Below are 20,206 nucleotides of genomic sequence, written 5' to 3' on the forward strand. Positions count from 1 at the left end.
GTCAGCTCAAGCTGAGTTGACTACAATCACAAGTTTAAGTGCAAGGCCCTTCAGAGCTTTCCTGCCACTGAAGATTAAAGATTAGCGCCACCCCCACCCCACCCCGGTTGTTGAGGACTGATGATTGCCTTCTGCTGTTCCTTTGCCAGGCAAATATATTCCCTTTTGGGGGGGGGTAGGCCTTCCATGTAAAAAAAATGTTTGTCAATACTTTTGTGCTCAGAGTTATTTTAAAGCAAGGAGTTTGTGTTTTAATAGATTGTCATGAGATTGCATTGTACTTTTAAACGAGAACACTCTGTTTTCCGCTGTTTTAAAAGTTGTTTAAAGTAATGGAAAACTTTTTTTTGTAAAGAAATTTTGTTTATTTTACTCTTGGGGCTAGTAAAGTGTTTTAAAGTTCTTCTTACTGTATTTTTATATGGAAAAAGTGTCATTTAAAGACGTTTAAGTTTTGCTGGCTTTTTTCTCCTGGGAAAAAGACACCATTTTTGGCTTGACCATGAAACAAACTGACAGTCCCATGGCTGGTCCTTCCTCCAGCTACAAAAAGAAAAAGTTAAGCAAACAGCCTTTGCCACCACAGCAGACTAGCAGTTTGCCTCAGCCACTGGTGAATGACTCTGCTGTGATAATTAGTTGTACGTCAGTTCACTCATCTTTTACCCCAGATACCTCTGGTGTAGCACCTACAGCCACTATGGACTGTCCTCTGTGGCTGTTTGGGTCCCCTCAATAGGCAAGAGTGAACCACTTCTGTTGGTCTTATATTTAATGAGAGATATTATTTACAGAAAGTTGGCATAGCAATGGGCACGGCGTGTGCCAATAGCTACGCCAACTTAGTACTGGCAGCTTGGGAAAATGAGTATATGTTTAATGATAGGAATAAATATGCGGGAATATCATATGGTATATACGTTTTGTAGATGACGTCCTCCTGTTGTGGGGTGGTACAACTGATGAATTACAAGAGATGGTAGAATATCTACATAATACCACTGAATTTTTAAGATTCACTAGCCAATACTCAAGGGACTCTATTGAGTTCCTAGATGTCTTGGTTAAAAAGACAGATTTGAATGAATTAACAACAGGGATGTATAGAAAACCAACTTGGAGGAATAGCATTTTACATAAGACGAGTATGCACCCCACATTTGTATATAAAAATGTTGTGAAAGGACAATTCACGAGAACAAGCCGCCTACATAATACAAATGAAGGTTTCAAAAAGACAATAACAACATTAGAAAAGGACTTTATAGCCAGAGGTTATAGTAAGAAAGATATAGATGAAAGTATTAAATATACTATTGTTAATAGAGATGGAAAGTGTCAACCCTTCTTCACAGATACCGTAGAAGAAGATAGGAATAGAGACGATACCAACAGCATGAAAATAAGATTTGCAATAACTTATTCTAGCAACGTTAGAAGGTTTTGCAATATTTTTGAGAAAAATTGGAATGTTCTACTGTCAGATCCTGAGCTGAAGAAAGTACTAGAAGATAAACCTAGCTTTTGCTTCAGAAATAAAAAATCTTTAAAAAGGCAACTTTGCTATAAATCTACTATTAAGGAACGATTGAAGCAATCAAATAGACAGGGGACTTTTCCTTGTGGAAATTGCATGGCGTGCGAGTATCTATATAGTAAATCTATATATAAACATCCCACATTAGGTTTCACGATTGATGTTGACTTTTATGCTGATTGCAAAACACATAATTTGGTTTATTTTAGTTTTTGCACTGTATGTCATGTTTTTTATATAGGCAAGACAAATAGATGTTTGAAGGAGCGTATTCTCGAACATCTTAGAGATATAAAGAACAAGAAAGACACGAACGCCTTAGCAAAACATGTAGAAGAAGCAAATATAAAACACATTTTTAATTTTATGGTTCTAGAAGTAATAAATAAATGTAATAGAGGGAGAGACACAAAGAATAGAGTAGAAGAAGCAGAACAAATGTAGATTTTATTACTTCAAGCAGACAGACCCCCCCTGGGTTGAATAATGCTGTTTCATTGAAACCTTTTTTAAAATCTAGACCACTTAAACATTATTTATTTGACCATACAGTATATGTAATATGTATTTTTGCATGAATTGTGATGTATATGTATTTTTAATTGTTACTAAGTTTAAAGTAGATGGTTATACTATATAATTGTAACATAAAATATTAATTAGATGATGTCATAGTAGAATGTGACTCTATTGGATGAGCTAGATTTTAAATAATAATGTTTTAACTGTTTTGTTGAGTCTGAAGAAGCGATCAGTTGTTTTAGATTGTGAAAGCGCTTACTCTTGTTTTAATAAAGAGAATTTGTTGGAAGTAAAAGTGGATTTATATCTGGATACTTGGATATTTGGATTTATAACTTGGATTTTTCAGCCGTGGTCTACCTGTTGTTTTTTTCTGTTTATAAGGCTTCCTGTTTTGTAAGAATGTTGTACCCATCCCTGGAAAGCTGCAGCTGCCATTAATAGCACTGTTGGCCACATTTTTTCCGTCAAAAAGAAACAGAAAACTAAACGTATCTACTCATCCTCAAATTTCCTTAGACTGGAGTAGTTTACTGGGTCTGGCTCTGGGTTTAATTCAGGCTATTGATTCTTCTTATAATTTAGTTTCTGGTAAAAAAAAAAAAAGGGATACTTCTTTTCATGAAGAGATTCAAGATTCTGAATCTGGACAAGAAGATGGAAGGGATGGATGCCATGTTTTCTCCCTAGGTTTCAGATTCATACTCAGAGGGGAGCTCAGTTTCTGATTCTCCCTTTTGGGATTTCTCTTTTTCTGAGAAATTTTTCAGAGTATGCCAGTGTTTTCAGTGGAAGAACACTGAGGTATTTCAGTCACTCAGAAATTAGTATGAGGTATTACAGAAGGAATTTCCAGAGCCTTCACCTATTCCTCCAGTTCTTTCAGCTTTGGAAGGTGTGTGTGTGTGTGTGTGTGTGTGTGTGTGTGTGTGTGTGTGTGTGTGTGTGTGTGTGTGTGTGTGTGTGTGTGTGTGTGTGTGTGTGTGTGTGTGTAAATCGTACAAGTCGTTTACGGTTTGTGTATAACTCATTTGATACTTCTTCCAGGGCTTTGGCCACTGGTACTTTTTTGAGGAGATTTGTCTGACTGTTTTCTCAGAACATCCCAGATGATGATAGAAATGAGATTTTAAAATCTCGTTTGGATAGAGATTCAGTTTTTGGCCTCCCTGCTGCAGAGACGATCAAAAATTGTGATGAAAGGGGTAAGTTGTTTCAAGGACCCTTGAAGATTTTTCAGCTCTCCTTTTCCAAATTTTCAAAGGGATTCTTTAACCCTTTCATCCAATTTTGGCAATACATCAACAAAGAAACACAATCTCAACAAACTAAAGGTAAACAGTTGTTTAAGAAGACATGGCAAGAGAGTTCCAAAAAGAATTCGGGAAGCCCCCAAACCAAGGACAGTCCAACAAGTCAGAATGACTATTGAAAGGACCTTGTTCCCTGTCTCCCACCCTGGCAGCCCCATTTCCCTTCCAGAAAGTCTGAATCTCCACGTTTCTCTTTAGCAACAGATTGTTTCAGACAAATAGATTTTGAAGGCAACAGATGGCAGTGTGAGGAAATTCCTCCTTTCCAGGGGTAGTTCCTCATCCAACGCACTAGGCTCTTTTATTTCCACCTCTCCTTTGTCACTTGCTGTCCCAGGGAGTGATAGAACAAGTTCCTCCTTCCCAGGTTGGGAAAGGATCTTTTCATAGTTCATAGATTCATAGTAATATACTAGGGTAATGACCACCAGGGTCTTTATAAGCCTAGCTCTGCAAGCCAACCCAATTGTGTCCTTGTATATCATGGGCATTTATTAGGAGGGGTATGATAGAGGTAGTAAGTTTCAAGAGGTTAGGTGGGGCGTATGTTAGTTTGGGCATTACTGTCTACTTCTGTCTGTCAGAGACATGGGGGCCATTCAAGGATGTTTTTGGTGCCAAAGAAAGAAAGAAAATGCTTGGAGACCATTTCTGAATATTTCTTTTCTAAACCTGCTTGTGATGGTGCCCAAATTCAGAATGATGCCATCCAGATTCCAGTCATTTCTTAAGATTTTGTAAATCTGGATAAGATTATCAGTTCTCGAGCTTACACATTGGACTATCCACTGCACCAGGAGTGTTCACAGAGTATCTAGATCCAGCTATAGCTCTTACAGACTAAAGGGTATCCACATTTTTCCATATTTAGATGACTTGCTTATCTTTGCAGAGTCTTTTTTCAAAGAATCTGAGCTTTCTCTGTTGAGTGAGAGAAATCTCTTACACAAACTGGGATTCCAAGAGAACTTTCAAAAGTCTTTTTTGACTCCATCACAAAGGATTGTGTTCCTGTGGTATCAGCTAGACACTTCAGCTCAATGAGCCTTTCTGCCACTAGAAAAAAACAGATCTTTATTTAGATCTATTTCTAAGGTTTTCCACTTAGACTTACGTCACTGTGAGGTAATATCTCAGGATTTTGAGTCTCATGCCATCAATGAACCTCATAATACCCCTGGCAAGACTCCACATGAGAAATAAACAGTGGTATTTGAAGTCTTTTTGGCCCCAACACCAAGATCCTTTATCTTTTCAAATCCCAGTACTGGGGTTTGCCAGAAGGTAAATTACTTAATGGAGACAGCAAATATCCTTAAATCCAGATCTTCCCTTCTCCCTTCATGTTTGTAAGTAGCATAGCAGTCAATTACCACATTTGCCTCAGACTTTGAAGAGCAGTTTCAGGAGGAATAAAAGTGCAAGTTGTGTGGGACACCAAGGCTAGAAGCAAGCACATACATACAGACATGCATACATATAAAAGAGATGTTCTGATCAAGGCACTCAACTCTCTGAATCATCCTTGGTCCCAGGGACCTCTTCAAGTTGTTACAGACAGTACCATAGTTATAGGGTAACAAAAACCAAAGGGAAATCAGGTCATACTCCATTTACAGACTAGCCATGTTAGCTTGGGATGTACCTTCCCAGCACAACCTCACTCTGTAGGCATCCTACATTCCATCAGAGCAAAATTATGTGACAGGCTGAGCAGAACAAGAGCAGATTCTCAGGAAATTAATCTAGATCAGAGGGTCTTCCAAGATTTGATCCATGTGTGTGTGTGGGAGGTTCCCTCAAGTAAACCCTTTGCCTCCTCCCAGAACAATCAGCTAGCAAGATTCTGCACCAAGACTCAATGCAAGAAGGCCTGTAAGGCAGGTGCCTTTTTTTTCATTGGACAAGAATGTTCCTATATGCTTTTTCACCCTTTACTCTAATATCCAGGGTACTTCAATCATTGTATTGACTCGCTTATAACGCAGGCAACCATGATTCTCCCTTCCTTTGGAAATGGCCAGTGGCAGCTACCATAAGCTTCCTCGGAGACTGGATCTACTCACACAAGAACAGGGATGTTTGAGACATCCCAATCAACTTCACCTGACTACCTGAATGATAGGGTCTTATTCCCTTTAGGCACCCATTAACTGAGGATATGCAACAGGTCCTAATAGAAGCAAGAAAGCCTGCTACTAGAAAATCCTATGTTAGTAAATGGAATAGTTTTTCTAGTTGGTGCCAAAAACATAACCAGCACCCATTCAGGGCTAGTTGTTTTCTGATTCTACATTTGTGAGGGTTGCAATACTGTGGCCTTTCGTACTCCTCATTCAAGGTTCATTCATCAGCCATTTCAGCTCATCTGCCCATGAATTCTCTTCTTTAAATGCATTCTCAAGTCAAAATGTTTTTGAAAAGTGATTTGCATAAGAGGCCTCCAAGAAAACCAGTGGCCCCTCCTTGAGATCTTAATTTTGAGTAAGAGAAGCTAACATTTGAACCATCTGTCCTGTCTGACTTCAGGTTCTTAACATGGAAAACAGTTTTACTGATTGCTCTGACTTCTGCAAGCTCTTATGGTGAGTCAGTCCTATCTCATTTTTGGTTTCTTTGAGAACTAACCCTTTTATACCTAAAGTGGTATCAGAGTATACTTTAAATCAAACTATCAATTTCCTTGTTTTCTTTCCTGAACCTAAAAATGAAGGATGCTCCATTCTTTGGATGTCCACAGGCAACTCCAGTACTATCTTCACAGAAGTAAATCTTTCAGATCTTAAGATCAATTGTTTATTTTCTTATGAATTTAAGAAGGGACAATCTGTGTGAAAACAGGCTATTTTGAAATGGTTGTCTAAGGCAATTACCCTTTGTTATACTCACCATAACAAAACTATTCCAGGCAGAGTCAAGGACCACTCTACCAGCGCTTTGGCTTCATCTGTGGCTTTTTGGAAAGAGTTGGATTCTAGAAGTATTCTAGAAGCTGCTACTTGGTACTAGTGTTGCCACCTATCCGGTATTTTTCTGGACTACCTGGAAAACATGATATTGGTCCAGTAGTCTGGTAAGCAGTGTACAAACTTCAGTATTCTGTTTATGTGCAGAAACAAAATGCCGGAATTTGTAAAAAAGCAGCCATGGAATAACTTTTCAATTGAAATGCATCGCTAAAGCGATGCATTTAGAACTGGGACTTGTTAAAACTAGGGGGAAAAGGGTGTTCCATTCTGAGATGACGTAGGCATTTATGCCATAAAATGGCTGGGATGGTGGGTCAGGTGGGTGGGGAATGGGTGGAGAAAGGAAGGGTTTCTAGAAATGCAAGCGAGTGTGGCTTTGGTCAAGTTTTTGCCACATAGAAAGGTGGTACCCCTACTTGGTCCCTGCTACTTTTACAAAGCACTTGAAGCTTAATTCCTTCTCTGTGTCCAGATTAGGCTGTGCCAAAACCATTCTTCAGGGGTTCCTGTACTCTTCTCCTTCCACCTTCGAAATGTACTAAGCTATAGTAAACTACCCATAATAGCTAAGACTACTGCAGCAGTATCAGTATGATAAACATAGCTCAATGGTGTAAGTTGAACTTGTGTGTCTTTTTAGTGAGCTCAGTTCATACAAAAGTGAAAATATGTACATCTGAAACATGAGTACTTTTGAAAGGGAAAAAAAAGTATTTTGGTCTGAATTTGAAAATATCAGTTACAAATTTAGAAGGTGGTCTGACGTACTGTCTTTACTGTGAGTTACAGATTAAAGTATTGAAATCTGCCAGCAGTATGTAGCAGTGTTTTCCAAATTAAATACTGGCTTCAGACTTCACAACTGCAAATTTTGACAGCTTTATAAGAAATCACCAGACCTACAGCAACCATTGAACTTTTTGTCTGCTAGCCAGTTCTGTATTTCTGTGTAGGCTGTACTTTACATGATAACTCGTAACCTTTTCATGAGAAGCTTTTGATGCACATTTTGAAACTATGAAAAGTAAGACAAAGACTGATTTCATTGTGTCATACCTGTATGCTCTAGATTCAGATCTTTGAATAAGTCAGGAACCCTGTAATAGTAGAAACGTTTGTCTTTAATATATTTTTTTTTGGGGGGGGGCATCCAAAATTACTGTTTAATATACAGAGATTGCATAGCCTTGGGAGTAAGAAAAAACATCCTTATCACAGTTCCATGATATTGATATATTAAATAGGCATTTTTCAATGGAATATCTAGGTATATATAAACTGTTTGACTTTATGATGATGCATTTCTGCATTGCAGTGTTTAACCGTTATCCTTTAGCTTCAGTACAAGTAAGCAATAATATCCAGCAGGTTCTGTGTTACTGTGTAAATAACATACACCCAGGGTATTCTGACCCCCTGGAAGGGCGTATTTACACAGTCACACACACCCTGAAGGGCATTCTTGCACTTAGAAAATGAGCTGTATGTAAAATTTTGTATTTATTTATTTTTAATATATATCAAACTGGGCGCCATAATCGACTCTCCAGCCGACACAAGCATCCTCCAAAAGGGCCTCATAGAAACAGACAACTGGTGCCAGAGCCATGGCCTCAAGCTAAATGCCAAAAAGTGTATAGTCATCCCCTTTGGCAAAAACAAAGTGCCCACAAATTACCACACAGGTGGTAATCCATTAAGTACAGAAGAAGTAATTAGGGACCTGGGGACCCTAGTTGATAGCAATCTCTCATTTGACAACCACGTGGCCAAAGTGGTTAGAAAAACATTTTATATAGCCCACCTAATCATGAAGGGATTCACATCTAGATCAGGGGAGGTCATCGTGCCTCTTTACTCATCCCTCATCAGGCCCATAATTGAGTACAATGCCCCTTTTGGGATGTACCTTACCAGACACCTGCAGCAACTGGAAAGACCCCAAAAGTACCTCACCAAGAGGATCAAAGGGCTCAAACAGATGCCATATGCTGCCTGGTTAAAGAAACTCCAGCTCTACTCAGTGGCATACCGCCTGTTCAGAGGCGATCTGTGCCTGACGTATAAAGCCATGTCCAACCCGGAATTAATGGACATGCTGCACCTCAGAAAATCCAAATCACATCGTGCTACGGGCTCGAGAGACTTGAACCTCAGCACTGAAATAAATAGGACATGCTGGAGGGACAGATTCATAACCCAGAGGCTCCCTTCACTCTGGAATAAAATCCCAGTCCAGGTTAGGCAGAGTCCCTCATTGACTCTATTCAAGAGGAATCTTGATGCGTGGATGGGAGATCGTAGGTTTACCCCGGGTATCACTTCTGTGTCACTGTTAGACAGAGGCACAGTATACTAACCTTGAAAAAGGGCTTAGCAAAATAAATTTAAAATGGGTGGAGAAAGCCAAACACATTCTGGCTAGGCTTATAAATGCCCTAGGGCAGATAGCCTAGTATGAACCTATGAACCTATATATATATATATATATATATATATATATATATATATGGGTTCCCTTCATATGAACGAAACCTGGAAGATCGGGACCAGATGTTCGACACTGTAGAACATCGAAACCCCAGAAGCGCAAAATTTAAAATCCCGACATTACGGGATTGTGTTTAGCTCTTCTGGTGTTCCAATGCCTGTAAGTATGTATGTGTAAGTGTCTGTTTGAGGGGTAGTGGTGTGTGTAAGTGTGTGTTGTGAGTGTGGTGTGTGTTTGTGAGGGAATGTAATGTGTGGGTGTGAGTGTGCCTTGTGTGTCTGTTTGTGCGATCTTGGAGTTTGAATAATAAAGAAGGGGGGGTGTGCAGGGGGGCTTGCCCCCCTGCCTATATGGTTTGTAGTATTGTGTGTTAGGTACTTTGGGGTTGTTGTGTGTGTATGTGTGTGTTTGTGATGTTTGTGTTGGTGTTTCATGGTTTTGGGTTTTGTTGTTGTGGGGTTTCTTTGATATGGTCTTGGTGTTTTGGGTTTCGGTGAAGTGGGCTGCCGTTGTAATGAAGTAGATCCATATATCTCTCTCTCTATATATATATATATATATATATATATTAATATATTTAATATTTTTGATGTAAGATAGTTCCTCCACCTAATGCTTCATACTTCGAGTAGTATACGTAAATGTTGGAGGAAGTATTTTACATCCAAAGTATAAACTTGGGAATTATTTAATGTCTGCACACATATACACACACACACACACATTCAGAAGCAACGTAGCTTTAAAAAGGTATAGGATCATAGGAAGTTATTAGGCTATTGGCCCTGAGGCCCTTACAAGCCTAGCCAAGAATTTAGCCCATGTTCCAACAAGTCAGCACCCGATCCCCCAGTCCAGCAGGGACACAGGTGGAATCCCAGGGGTGTATTTTCTGTTCCCCATCCAGTTATCCAGGTTGCGCTTAAAAAGGGGTAATGAAGTACTCTGCTTGACGTGGAGAGGGAGTCTGTTCCACAGGAGGAGGAGTCTCTGGGACAAAAATCTGTCCTGCCAACAAGTCCTATTGATGTCACAGACCAAGTTGAGGTTGTGTGTGTGGGTTACTCGAGTGAAGCTTGACTTGTGGACATGCAGCAGTCCCATGAAGGTGGGGTCTGAGATTGCTTTGTGTGCCAGACAAGAGGTCACCTCTGAAGAGTCTGTATGAGACCGAGTAGAGGGACAAGGCTTTTAGCCTGTCTGTTTAGCATAGATGTTTGGCGTCCTGGATTCTCCTGCTGAGGAACCTGTGTGGTCTCTCCAGCTGCTGCATGTGCTTTGTGAGGTACATGCCAAAAGGGGAAGAATACAGAGATATTATGACCTCCTTGTCCCTGGATGGGTTACTTAATAAGGTGGCCATGCAGAAAGCTTTCCATACAACGGAGACAGTATGGTGGTCAAAAGTCGGTTTGCTGTCATCCTGAGTGGCCAAGTCCCTCACGTGCTTAGGACCATGTTATTAATGTGATAATTTGTGGGGACATCACTCTTCCCAAAGGGAGTGGTGATGCATTTTTTGGCATTCAGTTTTAGGCCATGTTTCTGGCACCAGTCATTTGTTTGGGTGAGACACTCTTGGAGGATGTCCACATCACTAGGGAAATTGAAGGCAGTGCCCAGCTTACATTCATCTGCAAACTTGGTCAGCCATAGCCCACTGGTTTTGGCCTGCATCTCAGAAAAGTATATCCCAAACAACAGAGGCCCCAAGACCAAACCCTAGAGTACACTGCTAATTACGGGTCTACTGCTTGAGGTGGCTTCCCCTATTTTGACTATGTGGGTTCTATCAGTGAGCCACTTTGCTACCCATCTGGTAAGATATTGTGATGCCTATGATGATTAAACTTAATAATGCCAGACATTGAGTTTCTTACCTCCATTCCTCTCACTGTCCAGATGTTTACCTGTTTTTTTTATTTTGGGTCTGTTTCTCATAAGGTTTGTAGTTTGCTGGCAAATTATTGGGAGTTGAAGTGAATAAATAACGACATACATTTGAGTTTCAGACTTCTTTACCTTCAGAAAATGCATGCTAAAACATATCTTTTTATTATAGCAACTTCCTAAATTTATAAAAGCAGTATATAAAATATGTCCCTATTTTAGACCCTCATCCCCATTATTTTAAGCTTCATCTAGATATGTTGAGCTAGGTTGAGAGGTATGCATACATCTTAACTCCTGCTGCCACTGATCAATCTCACACACACTCACTCACTCACTCTGACCTCCATTTTCATACATGCCAAGCACATGTACAAGGATACACTAGACAGTCTCGACGTACTGAAATGTCGAAATTCAGTACGTTGAGACCGAATAGTGGAATGTGCAGTTACCCGAAAAGACAGTATGCCGAATCCGCAAATGTCGAATCAACCGCTATCGTGGTGTCGCGTTTATGACGTGTGGTGTGGTTTGTGGATTTATTGCGGTTTCAGGTAAGTGTTGTGTGTTTGAGGATATTGGGTAGGGATTTTAGTGTGTGTGTGTGTGTGTGTGCGGTGGTGTTTTTTGTGTGTTTTAGTGCGACCTCAGAGTTAGAATATATAAGTAAGGGGGGTGTGGGGGGTGCAGGGGGGCTTGCCCCCCTGCTTATAGGTAGGCTAGGTGCGTTTGGGTGTGTTATGTTTTAGTTAGGTAGGAGTGTGTGTGATTCTGTCGTGGTTTGTGTGTGTGTGTGTGTGTGTGTGTGTGTGTGTGTGTGTGAATGATCGCGGTTGTGATATTCGTTGTTTTGGGTTTTCATGTGTAGGTTTTCGACTATTCAGTCCCGAAATACTGAAATTCGACATTTCAGTATTTCGAGATTGTATAGTGAATCTCACGTACACTCAAGACATAAACACACACGCACACACACACATATATATATATATATATATATATATATATATATATCTATGGGTCTACCTGAGATGGTCGACATGCCATTTGATCGACTTTCATTTGGTTGACAGGCAGATTTGCCCCCCTCCCCAATGTTGTGCGACCCTGGAGTTGATATATATAGTTAGGGGGGGTGTGGGGGGCGAAGCCCCCCACATAAAACTGCTTGTCGACCAAATGAACTGTCGACCAAATGAGTGTCAATCATATGGCCTGTCGACATGTGATAGGGATCCATATATATATGTGTATATATATATATATATATATATATATATATATATATATATATATAGATATAGATATGTATTCACACACACACACACACACACACAATTTTGTGTTTTGTTAGTTACTTTCATTTTAGACTCGGTAAACAGCAAAAACACTGCATAGCAAGTGTAAATTAATGACTCGATCAGTGACTTTCATGCATGCATACACTCGCACACACAAACATAAACACACATACTTTTCTTTTTTTTTTAATTTTGTGTTTTAATTTTGCGCTTGCTAAACAGCAAAAACATTGCTCACTTCCTTACTGTCTGAGCTTCACAGCACCTTAATATGTTGTTCTGAAGCATCAGAGTTGTTTTTCAGCAGGCATTACCTGTACATTAACACCTTGCTGGAGAATGTTCGTTCTCCATTCAGGATGCCGATGTATGGTTTTCATATTATGTAATGCATAATAAACTGTAGACGTTTCCATTCACACATCCATCCATTTTTTTAGTAACTTGCTTTATCCTTAACAGGGTCATGAGGAAGCCAGAATCTGTTCTGGCAGCAAATAGTCTAACTGTATCTATGTATGTGTAGAGCTTTTCTGCTCATTGTTTCAATAAAAATGAAGTCTTCAGAGATGGACATGCCTAGTTAACAAATGTAAATAATTTGTTTTATTATGCAATTTCAGCATATATGCTTCAATTCTTATTAAATTGTTTTACCTTTGCTTTGTTTATCTTGAATGTCTGTTGGGCTAAGGCTGTTTTCTGTAGAGGCCTAAGAAGAAAAGCTTCATTGTCTGCATAAATAATTTAATATTAGAAAATAAGAGAACATGACAACTGAACTTCTATAGTTAAAATTATGTTTTGTAACAGTACATGCTACATTAATCAGTAATGACATCACTTAGAAATAAGATAATGTGAAAGCAGAAATTCTGTAGTTGACATTTTTTTTTCAACGATATAATTTACACTGCATTAACCAATAATGGCATAATTTTTCAGCAGTTGTACCTTGCGTGTTGTTAGTGTCAGTTATGACATTCCATAAAAAACTCCTGTCACACAAGCAGCTGCAGCATGCATGAGCTTTTAAAAAACATAAATTGATCAGGTAAACATGGTGATAGTTTTGGTCAGCCATTCTCCTTGGGGTTGGAATGAATTTGATTGTAACAACACTCCCACAAATGAATCAAGGGATAAAAGACATCATCTCCTCTGTCCCACCTGGGGTACTTACTGGTTTTACAAGTGTATGTCATATGGGAAACTGTTGTACGACTTTTTACTAGATGTTCAGATAAAACTGCTGCTCTGCTTTTATCGTTTTGAGTGTAGGAGTTTGTCATATATTCTATTATAAAGACCCACAGGTGTCTAAATTGGGCTTTCTGTTATGAACTGCCCCTGTATATACCAGTTGCCTGATCACATTTTTTTCTTTGTTTCAGCATGTCTACTCCAGTGACATTTTGGAATTTACTGACAGGAGGCACTTTTTCAACTTTTGCATGCCAACAAATGGGAATGTTGAAGATGAGGACTTCTTTCCCTACAAAAAAGTCATGCTGTCTCCAATTCCTTGTTGTGTGTTTTAATTTAATAAATGTGCTAGACTTTAAAAAGGTATTTATTATATATGTATGAATGGTAGTTTCAAGTTTGGGGGAGAAGAATGGATGGACATAATGAAGGCTAGTAACAGAATCTTTGCACTATACCAACTTCTGTTGGCATAAACTTAATCAGAGCCAGTAATTCTGCCTTCTTGTACACTGTATAGGTTTGTATAGCATTTGGACTTCTAGCTCTTTATGTTAACATTTCAGTTTTTCTTTTTCTTTCTTTTTTTTTTTTTACTTTATATATAAGGATAGTAGGCCACATTTGCTCTTTGACTGTTCACATTTTTAAAATGTGTTTGCCTTAACTTTAACCATGGTTAATGATGACTCTCTGATTTTTCCCCCTCATATAATGAGCACCAAGGGAACTTTACTAACAACTGCTAAATGCTTAAAAAAAACACTGTAAAAAAGATGGATGTTAGGTTGTAATAAGAGTGAGATGAGATCTACTGTAACCATAATCTGGTTTCTATCTTTGGATTAAGCTGTCATTCCGGCAAGCAACTCGTGAATTACTGACACATTTGTGAAAATCTTATGCAACGTGATGGGGGTGGAGATGGGTTAGAAAAATGTAGAACTACTGTTTAGCACTTAAAATATGGATTTAGGGTAATACATGGGGGACAGGTGTCCAGTGAGCATGCATGCTCAGAGCTCTTATGTTTATAATAGGGAGGTAGAATCTTTTCATGCATATGTTAGTGCAATAGCTTGTAATCCTTCTGGGTGTCTGTTCTTCCTGATTATACCCAAATATGTTATGTGCAGATTTTGAAAGCTAAAGGAAACAAAACTAATCTGGTTTAAGGTGGCTTCATGTCATAGTGGGATGGAACCTTGACTATGCCCCATATGAGCTTGGTTTGATTACTATCCTAGATAGTGGAATAGCCGTTTAAATGAGATGGGAGTGAGCGCCCAATGCCAACTCACCCATCCTAAATGCAGGGTATAGGAGACTTCCCAACTCAGCTGCTCCACCCTATGGAAGACTATGTACTGCAGTTTATAATGTGGAACATGGGAAGTGTGGGGTGACCAATGAGGACATATGCACTGTAGCTGGATATTACAAGTATGCAGAGACGCTTATTATTCTTAGGTCCAGCATAGTGGTCATTGTACTGCACTTCCCAGCCAGCTGGGCGACGTGTTAAGATTGCATTAAAAAAATCCCCTAACTCTTGCTTGGATGCTGGTCATGGTGGCAGTCTTTTACCCCTCTCCTGGGAATCTTGAATTGCAAGGGGAATAGTGCCAGTACGGAATAAGGGTTTGATGGCAAATGTGTGTGGGTGTGTGGGGGGGGGGTGTAGAGACAGAAGCAAAAATCAATGTTTAAAAATATGTAATGACCTATTTCAGTGTACTTTCATTTGAAGATTTTGTAAATTCAGCACAACGTTTTGTGAATGGACACAGAGTTTAAAATAAAGTAATAGCAAGCTCCTTGTTCTGTAGTTTTTTTAATAGTCATATGACTATCATATTGTATTGTTTATGGAGAAAGAACTTCTGATTCTAGCAGTTCTGATGAAGTCCTAAGATACAAGGACCAAAGCGATTGACCGTTTTTATTGTTTTTTTAATGTGTTTCTATTAAAGTGTTATTACTGGTCGGACTCTCAGCTATTTTGTATGTGTTACAGCAGTTGACACTACCACTACATGAGCCATTGTTGAGTTATTGTTTTCTTTGGCTGCACTGACACACACTGTTTTTCCTTTTTTATGGTTAGTAAAAATCCTAGCAGTCCTCATGTAAGTAGACTATTTGCAAAGGACATGGGTTTAAAATTAACTTTTTCAGGTGCTTTGAGAAAGAACATGAAAACTGAAACTTCTGTCATCTCTTTCATTCCAGAAAAGTTGATAGAACCATAGCAGTCTTCTGTTTCGATGGAACCTGCGGATGTCTCTACCTTGAATGGGTCCAGAGCCGCTGAGCAGGCACCAGCTTCTGAGGAAGTACCTCGCACTACCGATATTTGACACAAACCAACTTCTTTTCGTGTCTTCAGTTCTGTCTAAAACTACCGAGTTTCTAAGGCCAAGAGTACACGCTACGCCTAAAAAAATGACGACCCAAACTCATGCACCTCCTTCCTTGCCACAACATGAAATGCTTAAAATGGCAAAAGACCTTATTATGTTGATTAGGGGAAGTCAGCCTTCCCTTGCTAAGAGAAAAAGAGACCTGTCCCCAACAGCTTTAACAGGCCAAGAGTCCAACGACTCTGAGGTATCTGATTATGAAGACATGCCTTCATCTGCTTGTGAGGATTCAGATGCAGAGGAATCTATTCCCTCTGCTTCTCCTCCAGAAGATTTTTCTTTTGGTGAAACCTTACATACATTAAGAGAGCATTTCCACTGGGAATTCCAAGACTATCCTCAGTCCAAAAAGAGACTCAGAGAATTTCTAGACTTGCCACAACATAGGCCTTTAGCAATACCCCCAGTCCTGGATGTTGTGGATGATGTCTTTATGGAATCCAGTTTAACTCCTGATACTTTACCCCCTGCTCCTAGAAAACCAGACAGATACTACATAGTTCGTGACTCTCACAAATTCCTTTTCAAAAATCCTACTGCTGACCTAGAGGTCATCTCCCAGGGGCCTAAAGGTATCAAAGCAACTGCAGCTAAGAATCCCACTCCTTCGGGCAGGGATTCCAGAGCTTTAGACAGATGGGGTAAGAAAGTATACACCTCTGCAACTCTCGCCAATTCTGATTGCCCCGGACTGGCCACGCCAGTTTTGGTGCCCAATTCTGCACAGCCTGTCACTGGTGCCACGCTGGCACCTACCCCAGAGCCTGACCCTGCTCACTCAGCAGGGGGGACAGATTTTGCATCCGCAACTGCAAACCCTAAATCTTGCAGCCTGGCTTATTCTTTGAATTCTCCCCCAGTGATAGCCTAAGCAAGCAGGTACTGGATGTCATTCTTGAAGCCAGAAGACCCAGTACAAGGAAAGTTTATGCTGATAATTGGAAAAGGTATTGCTCCTGGATTCAATCTAAAGGAGAGGACACAACTCTGCCATCCCTACCTCTAATCTTAGATTACTTAGCAGATCTACTCCACAGAGGCCTATCGTTTTCCTCCATTAAGATCCATGCCTCTGCCATCTCGGCTCATTACAACTCTGAGCCACCCCTATTCTTTCACTCTCTCATCATACAGTTCCTGAGAGGGGCAAACAACTTAAGGCCACCAAGGAGAGCACCCACCCCTGCTTGGGACCTTAACTTTGTACTGGAAAAGCTCACAATGCCCCCTTTTGAGACTGCAGCATCAGCAGACTTAAAATTCCACTCTTGGAAAACAGCATTGCCCCTGACCATCACTTTAGTGAGAAGAGTGTCTGAGCTAGAAGCACTTATGGCTGTGGAACCCTTCATTATTTTTTATGCTGACAGGGTCTCCCTCAGGACTAATCTTTCCTTTATGCCCAAAGTGGTGTCCAATGTGGCTCTCAACCAATCTGTCCATTTGCCAACCTTCTTCCCTAATCCTCAAAATAAAGGGGAAAGAATCCTGCACTCCTTGGACGTGCACATAGAGCTTAGATTCTACCTGGATAGGACTAAGCCCTTTAGGAAATCTGACCAGTTACCACTTCGTTTTGCACCAGGGGCAGAGGGCAAGGCCATTTCAAAACAGACACTTTACAAATGGATAGCACACTGTATTCATTTCTGCTACAAACACCATGGGAAACCAACCCCTCAGGGGGTCAGAACACATTCCACTAGGGCAACTTCTACCTCTACAGCATTCCTCAGGGGAGTCCCTACCAGGGACATTCTGGAGGCTGCTACCTGGAGCTCTGTACATACATTCACCAAGCTTACTACCTGCCTATATTTTCCAATTCCAGGGAGGGTTTTGCAACTGCAGTCCTGCAGGGCATACTACCCAGCCCAAACACTTCTTGACTGCATCCACCCTTTCTACAGCTTTGGGAATCAACCCAAGTGTGATGACTGCAACAGTGAAACACGAAGAACATAGTACAGTTGTGTACACTTACCATAAATGTAGATGTTCGAGTGTATTCACTGTTGCAGTCCTGGTTTCCCTCCCTCCAGCCCTCTTCTCAGTCTCTCTCTCCCCTCTCCGTGTATACTACTCACCACTTGCAGGAGTATTGGTATTTACTATTTACTGGTGGGGATTTTTCCACCATAGCTTAGCTCCCTACTGGGGGGCTCCTGACATTTGGGGCAAGAAAAACATGTAATGGTGTCGGCTGCCTGATTTTATACCCCTGACAACCTGACGTCAGACCTGGAGCAACAGCAACCGACGCAGAAATACTAAGTGTCTGGTATTCGGTACAACTGAGGGCTACCTGCAGGCAGATAAGCCAAGTGTGATGACTGCAACAGTGAATACACTCGAACAACTACATTTATGGTAAGTGTACACAACTGTACTTTTCAACTATCCCTCCATAAACTGGCACATGTATATTTCAAACATTGGGAATTCCTAGAGATTCGTTGGCATAATAAATGGAAATTCCCTGGAACAAACAGTAAAATACTCAACAAAGGACTAAATGCTCTAGACCTTGTACTGATTAATATTGTCCCTACATATACAATTCCCTCAGTATCTCCATCCCTCCTTAAGTCTGACCACAGACATGATCTTTTCCTTTGAAGTCTGAAACACCTCTGCAGTCAACATTTCTGAAAGTAAGGATTTTAAATGGACTGATCTACTTACACTCTGTGATGAACTCTTGAAATGTACTTTTGTAATATCAGCAGTCCTGATGAGTCCTCAGCTGCTACTGATGCAATGGAGTTCTACTTCTGCCTAAGTAAGTGTTTAGAGCTGCCCTTTCCCTACTAGAACCAAATGTAATATGAAATGTAGAAAGAAACCACCCTTGTTGTCCTTCACTATAAATAAGCTCTGTAACAAGGCAAAATAAAAAATAAAACTTCTAATGTCCTATAAGAAATCTAAGACTCCCAATGTTAAAAAAAAAAAAAAAAACTGTGACAGTAACATTAACAAGGAACAAAAAAAATACCATCAAAAAGATCAAAGCCAAACAAGAGATACTACTTGTCTCTGAAGCCAAATAAAATTATAAATTCTTCATTTACATTAGGAAAATAAGAAATGCATCCAACAGTGTAGGGAACTAAATATCATTCTATTTTTAACAAGTGTAATAAATATTTTTGTACTGGTAACTAAAGCAGAAAGCATTTACTGTTAGACACGTAAATTCACTGTTGAATGTGGATGTCACTGCCAAATTCTGTACATTCATGCATTTAAAAATATAGTTTGTAAATCTACAGTTGTCATTCTCTGTATTGCAAATATTTGTCTGGTCATAATATTTGTTGCAAGTCTGCATTTTACTGCCTTTATAAGATGTACTAAACTGTTACCCTTATAGGCTCAAGTCATAGCTGAAAATGGCCTGGTGACCAGGCCACCAACTCTGTTATCAAATGTCAGTAAGTACAATCCTAAATAGTACCACCCATTCTGACATGGCTAAAATGGTAGCAGATATATTCAGTGCTAACTTTACTGCAGAAGCAGTGATCAAAACTCCACAAATTCCAGAGTCCACTATACCCCTTAAGATCATTAAGGAATACATTCTGACCACGCTGTCTAAAACCAAAATACTGCTTCTGTGGCTCTGGATAATTTACCTGACTGCTAATAGTGCCTTTGTGCAACGTGTTTGACCTAAACTTAGCCATAGGGTATATCTCAGTATGATTAACAAGTGCTGTCATATTTCTCAACTGTCCCGTTTTTCACTTCATATTTTTGGTCTGTTCCTCTTAAATTTTCTGGTTTACAAGCTAATCACTAAGGACTGAAGTCATTAAATAATGGCATATATTTGACTTTCAGACTTCATATCCTTCAGAAAATCCATGCTAACACAAATCCTGCTATTGTAGAAACTTTGAGAGATATTTAAAATTTGTCCTTGTTGTTGGGCCTTTGTTCCCCCCGTAATTTTAGCCTTTGTCCAGATTTCTTATACTAAGAAGTTGAGAGGTATGACTCCTGTTGTAGTACTCATTCACAAGGATTGTTCAGCCATAGACCCTGGAAACTATAACCCCGTTAGCCCGACTAGTCTAATTTTCCAAAGCCATTGAATGTATCTTATCTGACCCCATAAATTACAAATTAGGGACACAGGTGGACAGTGGTCTCGCCTTCGATTACCACATCGCCACAACAGTCAGGAAATCCTTCTATGTGGCACACCTCATCACTAAGGGCTTTTCATCCAGGAAAAAGGAGGTCATTGTCCCACTGTACTCATCCCTCATTAGACCCATTGTAGAGTATAATGCCCCGTTTGGTATGTACCTCACAAGACATCTGCAACAGCTGGAAAGGCTACAGAAATACCTCACTAAAAGAATCACAGGCCTAAAGCAGATGCCATATGCTGTCCCTCTAGATAAACTCCAGCATATCATCTTCTCAGAGGCGATCTCTGCTTAACATACAAGGCCATGTCAAACCCTCAGCTGTTGGACATGCTCCACTTAAAGAAATCCCAATCCCTCAGAGCCACACGTTCCAGGGATCTAAACC

At 39.9% G+C, this 20,206-nt stretch overlaps 1 protein-coding gene across 1 annotated transcript in view; it reads left to right on the forward strand.

The window, feature by feature from the left end:
* Positions 1 to 15,049, forward strand: part of LOC122806065 (serine/threonine-protein kinase ULK3-like) — a 631,732-nt gene extending 616,683 nt beyond the window's left edge. Inside the window, exon 6 of the mRNA XM_044076304.1 lies at positions 13,421 to 15,049. Coding sequence (XP_043932239.1) covers positions 13,421 to 13,437 — 17 coding nt within the window. The 3' untranslated portion in view covers positions 13,438 to 15,049. The remainder of the gene's footprint in view (positions 1 to 13,420) is intronic.
* Positions 15,050 to 20,206: the final 5,157 nt, after the last annotated feature.

The sequence above is a fragment of the Protopterus annectens genome, chromosome 7.part0 (genome assembly GCF_019279795.1).
Source record: "Protopterus annectens isolate FY-2018-M chromosome 7.part0, PAN1.0, whole genome shotgun sequence".
In the NCBI taxonomy this organism is placed as follows: Eukaryota; Metazoa; Chordata; order Ceratodontiformes; family Protopteridae; genus Protopterus; species Protopterus annectens.